This window comes from Triplophysa dalaica, chromosome 20 (genome assembly GCF_015846415.1).
Source record: "Triplophysa dalaica isolate WHDGS20190420 chromosome 20, ASM1584641v1, whole genome shotgun sequence".
Taxonomy (NCBI): Eukaryota; Metazoa; Chordata; class Actinopteri; order Cypriniformes; family Nemacheilidae; genus Triplophysa; species Triplophysa dalaica.
In genome coordinates, this window is record NC_079561.1 from 8,008,636 (window position 1) to 8,017,500 (window position 8,865).

The 8,865-nt window shown below is 36.2% G+C and overlaps 1 protein-coding gene across 3 annotated transcripts in view; it reads left to right on the forward strand.

Annotated features, from left to right (window-relative positions):
- The first annotated feature begins 216 nt into the window (after positions 1–216).
- Positions 217–8,865, forward strand: part of tafa1a (TAFA chemokine like family member 1a) — a 31,824-nt gene continuing 23,175 nt past the window's right edge. For 2 of the 3 annotated variants that reach the window (XM_056733463.1, XM_056733464.1), the window contains exons 1-2: positions 914–1,041; positions 1,120–1,249. In XM_056733463.1, the coding sequence (XP_056589441.1) occupies positions 1,018–1,041; positions 1,120–1,249 (154 nt within the window). In that variant the 5' untranslated portion in view covers positions 914–1,017. Of the gene's footprint in view, positions 473–913; positions 1,042–1,119; positions 1,250–8,865 lie in introns of those variants that run through there. The other variant, XM_056733465.1, reaches the window with a different exon arrangement.

Here is an 8,865-nt window from a genome sequence, read left to right on the forward strand (position 1 = left end):
CATCATTCCCGCAGTTTCCAGGCAGGTTTTAGATGAGAGATCACACATAGCTTAAAGCCATACGGACTCTCTCATATTGAAAGAACATCTTGCTTGTGACTGAGAGAGAGAGAGAGAGAGAGAGAGCAAAAGAGAGAGAGTGGAGGGAGGGAGAGCGAGCAAGAGTCCCGCCCTTCAGTTGTGTTTAAATGTGAAGCGGAAAATCATCTCCGCGGCTCAAGGGAGTGAAGAGGCGATTCTAGTGTTAGATGAACAGCTTGGCAATGCGTTAAATCATAGTCGAAGCTCTCTCTCTCTGTCGCACGCTTTTTGTTTGTTATATAGTGTCTCTGACTTCGGCTACAAAGTGAAAAATCTGAGAGTTTCTTAAGGAAAACGCTACCTGGATGCAGGGATATCTGGACACCTCACAATGGATGGATTGAGGACAAAGTGTTGAATTTTTTTCAGCATTTCACCCTGAATGAAACAGGTACAGAACAATTTCATTTATTTCACTTTATTGTTTTATTTTTTATTTGGTATCAGAATTACAGGTGTTTAAATATCCAGGTTAACTTGGAATGGAGACGATAAAGGTTGGAAAGCAAATAGAAAACAAGTTGAATAGATGAAAAATCTCACCTCGGCTAAAACGCAGAGCTCATCTGGTTTTGCAATCCATGAATTTCATGCATATGAAACGTCACAAAGCTGAAAGGTTTGCTCTTTAGATAAGTTCTGCAGAAATGTTTATAGCTTAATAGTCTGACGTACAATTTCAGCTCCCGTTGTCTGCAAGAAAATCTGACTGCATAGTGTGGCCTAATATGTTTAAAGCAAGGCAATCTCCATAAAGAACAAGCCTATGAGAGGAAGTTCAGACCAACTCCCAACTCACGTTCTCTCATAAGCTGAAATATATGATTTCCATAAAGATTTAATTAAAATGTCAGGTTTGAATGCATCTCACAGCACAGTGCTTATGCAGAGGTGGTGTGTACATGTGAATGCAAGGACGATAAAGACCAGCGATAGATGATTTACCTTGGGTGGGCAAAGGTGAGCTCCACTGTACAAGAGACAAAGGTGTGAAAAGTGCTAGAGTGAATAAAACTCAGTTTGGCTATGCTTTTTCAGAGGAGTGTTGGGATGTCGTGGCTGTTGTTGATGTGGGTCAGTCTTACAGTCCTGCTCATGAGTGAGGGCACATTTTATGAGACCATACAGCAGCACCTGGCCCCACCCGGAACCAACATACAGATCCTCGGTGAGTCTTTCGTTTCATTCACACCTAGCAAGGGAAAAAGGGGGCTGCAACAAATAGCAGGCCCTGTTTTAAGGGGTGTTTTAGGGTGCTGATATAATCTGATAAAATTATTAATAGTGAGATCCTGCTACGCATAGAATATTAGAGAGCAACTTCACTATTTTCAAAAGCACCCCTTTGGGATACTCCACCCGAAAATTTAAACTGTATACATTTCTTTGTTCTTTCGAACACACAAAATAAAATAATTATATTTACATTTAGGCATTTGGCAGACGCTTTTATCCAAAGCGACTTACATTGCTTTATCCTATAAATTTTACATAGGCATTTGCAATCCCCTGGGAACGAATTTACAAGCTTGCGTTGTTAACGCAATCCTCTTACCACTGAGGTACAGGAAAGCTAATAATAATTAGAAAAAATTAGCAATTGACATGTCTAGGATATTTTTAATTTTCCTGTGGTCCTCAATGATGTCCGAGAAATGTCTGTTACAATTTTTTTTACAAATATCTTGATTGTGTTAAAAAAACAAAGAAATGGATACAGGTTTGGAACAACTTGGGGTGGAGCAATTCATGATAGAATCTTTGGGTGGAGTATCCCTTATATTGTTTGGTTCTGGAAACTGGTCTGCTAATAAGGGCTGTGTTTAAACTTAAATGAAGACATGTTTATTCAGTCAGAGATAATCATACTTGAACTTGTTAAAAAAAAAATCAGGGCTATATTTATGCCATCATTCTCCATTACTTTAAAATTAAAATGTTAGTTAAGAATTAACTTTAAATTAGAAGGTTTAAATGCAGCATATTAAATGTCAACATATGGAAGCTGGAAGGAGGATAACAACAATCCTGTAAAGTTTTTAGAAAAATATGAATTTTCATGATTCAATCAAGAATATTTGACGAGATGAAAAAAAAATATATAAAAAATTATACAATATTAATCAATCAATGCTTGCATATAAGTAAGGGATAATGTACAGTGAGACAGTTGTTATCACAGAATAAACCCTGATAGTGTGATCACAGTCAAGTGGTTTTATTTAGCCCACCTATTACACAGCTAAGTAATTTATAAATTACTGAACAATAAATATTGATTAAATATTTGATTTGCTGATTTGTAATGAATGTAGACCTTCCACGAGGAAAACAGGTTTACTTTTGTTTTTAAGGCAGCTCAAACGAGACAAGCAATTTTGTTTAAAGGGGTCATATGGCGCAAATACATGTTTTTCTGTGTCTTTAGTTTGTTATAAGTTGCTCAAGCATTAGACACGCAAAATTGTACAAATTAAATTGACGGAACAAAATATTCAGACCTGTCTGAAATGCCTGGTGTAACCACCCCCCGACAAACATCTACGTCAGTTCATAATATGATTGGACTAAGACCGCCCAAATGTATATGCAAGTAAGGTGGGCGTACCTGTTAGTACAATTGCTTTGGAAACCTGATGTTCCAAATTCGTCATAGGCTTACACGCTCGCTTCCACCGATCACTACACACTGGTTAACTGGCCAATCATAGCACACTTTGCTTTTCAGAGCGATGAGCGAGGCAAAGAGGAGATACAAACATGCACAGCATGTGGTATTTTAACTTTAAATCATTTTTACACATTGCGTTACATCTAAAACAAACGATAATTTTTGTTTTAGGCGTGTCGTATGATCCCTTTAATCATTTGTAAATATACGTTTATTTATTTTGTCAAAAAGCCATGTTTATAGTAATTTCTGTGTATTTCTAAGGTGCACCTGTCAAAGTGACACGCAGTTCCCAGATGAGCGTACATTATTATCTATAAGCGGTCATTATCGGTGAATATCTGTCATTGGAATATCGTGAATTGCTAATCAGAGTTTTGTAAACAAATGATATATTTTATGCATAAAAATAGATGTAATATACATGTATCTTAGGCAATTTTGTGATGAATGTTCTATTCTATTCTTCAGATTTGTTTATGCCATATGAAATCTGAAATGCTCACAGACATTTTCCCATGATCTGGTTGGCTAATATAGACTCCTCTTCGCTCATTTAATCTTTTTTTGGTCTGGTGTTTTCCTGCTGTTGATTTACATAGGTAAATCAATCATGGCCGACAAACAAATAGAATTGCAGGTGAAGGTTTTAATTACTGATTTGTTAAGCAGTGTATTATTAAGTGGTGCGACAAACCTGAATGTAAATGAAAGCCCAGATCAACACAGCAGCGATTAGCTCTAAATGTTGCTTCATTTCATTCGTATTGGTGCAACCTGGTTTCAGGATTAGAGAGACTCACAAGATTTATTGCTGCATGGCTAGGCTGTTGTAGCATGAGCTCTCGGTTTACCGTGCAGTCTAAGAGGAGTTTTTAAAATGAATCATTAACAATTAGTTGAAAATATGACCAATAATACAGCATTCAGCTTTCCAGACAGTACTAAAAAACATCTAGACTGATTATAGACAGATTTATGTCAAACAAATTAAGTTTGACAAACAAGATTTGTTAATCTCATACTTATTATAATTATATTATTGCGCATAGAGAAATGTAGTACGGAACGATATCATTGGACTTAAGAATGGATACATTGTTCATTGGAGACCCTGTAGCAGTAAGATTATGGAATAACAAAATAGGATGCTTCCTCACTGAAGTTCATGTGAATTTGGTGTTGTTGACAGAAGGTGTAGTTGCATGAGTCATATGGACTTATATGATACTCTTATGGTGCTTTACTGTCATGTTGGAGCTTGGCAAACCCAGTTTCCAATCACTGTCATTATATGTTCTTTGAAAAATGACTTTGTGTTTTCCAATCAAGATATAAAGTCTGGAAGCATGTAAGAGCGAGCGCGTAAATGATGACGACTTTCATTTTTGGGTGAACTATTCCTTTTAAAGCAGATCAGGTCAAGAAGAGGCCAGACGTTTTATCAGCATCTAAATCTATTATGAGAGATGCCGTCCTGTTTATCTAATATCTGTAAGGTGCGGGATGGTTTTAAGGATTGCCTCATTTGCAGCAGAGCACAAATGCTTCTTGTAACCTCACACCTCTAAATGAGAGGGCTAAAAGCAATTGGAGACCATACCGCTTACTTTAACTAATCTTGCTAGAGGCACTTTACCGGGATTGGATCCTGAATTGGAATTGATTTTATTGTACAGACTATAGAACAATTATAGAGGTACATGCCACTTCTGATACAAAGAGGTATGTCTCTCATTTCTCTTAGGTCGGTGAAATTTTGGCTCCATTCTAACTGACAAAAAACGCTTTGACTATTCAGATTCGAATGATTTGCCTTTACTTCCAACTGGAATGTAGATGGTGAGACGTTAGTAACGCAAGACCTGATTACACAATTGGGCTTTAACTGAAAGTCTTATCAGCAAAAGATCTTTCAATCACGTTCTCACTAAATGGAGTTAACAGACTGAGTGCTTTTAGAATTCAACTTCTCTAAATCTGAACATCAAAGCAAATAAACAAAGTTCACAGATTGAGTTTATATGAGCTTTGTGATGTTAGATTAAATTTGTATTTTGGTGCATGAGGGAATGAATGGAGATAACATTTAAGGGTCCATATGTCTCAAAATTTTTCTGTCTCAAATATTTCTGAGCATAAATTTTTTTCATGTTTTGTTTTTCATAATTACAGCTTCTGTTTGACTCCAAGAAGAGACCAATGAAAAAATATGTGATAAAACATTGATTAGGGTTCTGCCAAAATATAGATACAGTTAAGTGTCGCAATAGTTTTTTACAAAAGTGTATCGACATTCAGACCTCTAGCATTTGAACATCACACAGCAAGTGGTATTTTTCAGCCCTTTTTTAAATGTTAGATGAAATAAAGTATTGCAATATATCGAAATATGTATCGAAATTTCACAATATTATCACAATATTTCCCCCAGTAGTGTACATACATACGTCACACAGTAAGTTGTATTTTTGCAGTTTTGCAGTTCTGATTAAGTAAAGTATTGTAATGTATTGGAATATGCATTACAATATTCTTGCAATAATTTTCACAATATGTATTCCCGACCTTAAGTATCAACACATTGCATAATATATGGGAAATGTATATATGTGACCCTGGACAACAAAACCAGTCTTATGGGTAAATTTTTCGAAATTTAGATTTTTTTATAATCTGAAAGATGAATAAATAATCATTCTGTTTATGTATGATTTGATAGAAAATGGCTGAGATACAGCCGTTTAAAACTCAGGAATCTGAGAGTGAAAAAAATCAAAATATTGAGAAAATGGCCTTTGAAGTTGTAAATCAGAGGTGCTGTAGCAGTTCATCCATCCACAAAAATAAAGTTAGGGGGTAGGAAATGTACAAAATATCTTCATGGAACATGATCAGTACTTAATATACTAATGATTTTTGGCATAAAAGAAAAAACAATAATTTCGACCCATACAATGTATTTTTGTCTTTTACTAAAAATGTTCCCGTGCTACTTAAGACTGGTTGTGTGATCAAGGGTTACATATCACGATATATCGCAATATATTGTGCATGAACTCATCTATTGAATCGTGAGGCCCTTGCATATAGCCCTCACATTGATAACATTCTCTAAAATGCTTTATTTTTTAATATCAAACTTGAGATATTACTGTTTAAGATATTATCAATCCATTTGCCTGTTGCAAGATTTTTAATGTTGCTACAACTGTGTGCTTTACCTTCAATGCTTTAAAACCCACAAGTCAGGGTAGGATTGCAGCTTTAGTGAAGGTGGGAGTGTGTACATGTGTGTGCGTTGTGTTACAATGAGATATTTGTTTAAGTATTGAGTGCTTTGAGGCTGGTAGATTGCCCTTAACATCAGGGTTGACAGATCATGAATTGTAGGGCCACCACTGTTTTCATTGAAACCATCAATGTGACTAGTGACCAAGATCACTTTAGGAAATTGAGGTTACGAAACGTACGAAAGAGTGTTGTTGTAAAACCGCAGAATTGAGCTGCATCCATTAAAAAGCTCTTTGATACAGGATATTTTCCTTCTTGAGAATTTGAATTTCAAAGTCAGGTTTACTAGAGCATGTTTTATTTTGGCAATAATGACTTCAAAGACACATTAAAAGGAACGCAAATATAAAAGGCACAACAGAGATACAACAGGTCTATTTAATGAATAACTGACTTCCACAGAATGACCATTATTTAAAAACTCATGGCCTAAATACACAATCAGAATTTTCAATAACTGTAGCTATACTGTTCATTGTACAGAACAGTAATGGAATGTTATTCAACACATCCATCGCTTTTTGAGTCACATCATGTATATCTATAGGCATGTGAATTACTTTGAATCTATATAAAAAACAACAGACCAGCAGGGTTTCTCCAAAATGTTTCTCCAAAAAAGCTTGAACAATGTTGCCAATTTTCTGTATCCCAGCATGCATTGCGACATGAATTAATTATGTAGATGGAGTAATGCGATCAATGGTTTGGGTTTTTGTTTATATGGTTTATTTATGTTGTCCCTGTTTTGACATCAATGTTACACTGATACTGTTATAATGTGGTGATTTTAAGATTTTTTGATACAATATTTTGTTTAACCATGCAAACCATGCATGCACACAACAGACGAAAAAAAATACATTTCCAATCCACCTGCAGTTTCTGAGCACACATTTTCAATTTGTTTACAGTTTCTAGCCCAAATCTGAGAACAGTTGGATCATGTTTCTTTGAATTCTCATAAATTTCTTTTTTACTGTGCATTGATGAAAAGATGACTCACAACCTTCACTCATAAACACTCTACAGTGCAAGATGGGAATGCATCAGTTTTGGTTTCACTACACGCTGTGATATTGGCAGCTCTTTGAGCTTTGAGTTCTGGTTTTACCTGAGTCTTGAATCAAAGATTGTATTTGAATGCAGAAGTGAGTTGCGGAAGTAGAGATAAAGAAACGCAGACAGAAAACCAGCCAGCCAGACAACTAGATGGAGAAATATGTAACTTTTCTCACAGATGTGCTGCCGGCTGTTCTTGCTCTTCGGTTAAGACGAACAGATGAGGAGCGATGATTCATGAGACCAGGTCTTTATTCAGCGCTGACAGCCGCAACGGCACTGAGCAAATTGTGTTTGTCATGCGTGCATGGCTTCCATGTTGCACTGTTACAAGAGGGAACTCTCCAGATGTAGAAAATAAGCCATCTTTAATCAAAACCTGACCTGAACAACCCTTTACAAACTCATTTAAAGACACACAAACCATGCAAACAAATGTGCAGACGGTCTCTCGGGCCCCCAGGAGACCTTCACTTAGTCCAAGGACAAGTAGGCTGTTACAAAACCAACCACATAGAATCAACCTAGCTAGATCAATTATTTGAAAGTTGAAGCAGTTTTTTTACTGCCTGCCTGTTGAATTAAATACAGTTGAAAGGCTTAAAAAGTAAAATTCAGAGTTGGACTATGATAATCACACAACCTGGCGTATGAGAACAATTTATCTGCTGCAGAGCAGCAACAACCGCAGCCCCATAGCAAGATTGCAAGTTCTGCCGCCCACCCATCTCATTGAAATTATGTGTGTCCACTCCAAACAGGTCATTTTTACCAAGCGGCCCCTATGTTATATTTGGCTCCCTGCAACTGGTTGTTCCATCCCACGTGACATACATGAAATCACACCCTCACATGCTAAAGGAGGAATGGATAGCATCGAACAAACTTAGGGACGAATAAAGCAAAACTACACAATCACCTTGGACTTAAAAAAGTACAGCATTTAAGTGCAAGAATTTAAAGAGTTAACCGTAGACTGTAGGCTAACTGTATTACATTGAAAATTACAGTGGGCTAATCTGATAACTGCGGTTCGTCTGCCTCTTCACTCCAGCAGCAACACAAGCGTGACTTATGAGTCTCTCACTGTGGTTTTAGAGGGCAGATATCATATCAATCAGTGAGGGATTCTGGGAAATATGGATCGTCTGTCAGGTTCGCTTTTACTTGTTAGTTAGTTGATCAATGCGACACTTCCTGGACATGAAGTTGATACACATTATGCAACAACACCGGGATGTGGTCGTATAAAATGTCAGTTGTAACTCACGGCACATCTCTATTCATCTGAGGTTTTACCAAGAAGTGCTGATGTAAAAAATGGATTGTCATTTCTGTAGAATGTTTTATTTGGTCAATGTCTTAGAAAAGGCTTTTTTCTATTTCACCAGCTTTAGTTTGTATTGAGTGAATGTATATTCTCATACCAGTCTACCGCTCTGCAGTGTGAGAATGTCACAATGTCGCCTCAATAATTTTTTTAGATTGAAAGACAATCTTATGTCAAAAGCTAACCCTAACCCTGTTACACATTTTTTTTATTATATGATTTGTCCCAATATAAATTGAGATAAAAAAATGTATTAGGATTATAATATATGAAATAAAAGAAGATATATAATTGTGATGATTTAAAAGCAAACAAATGCTTATTCGTTTAAAGAGATAGTTCAACACAAAATTAAAATTCTGTCACAATTTACTTATGTATATATAAAAAAGAGCGACTGTGTTTATACTTTTTCCTCCCTGCACAT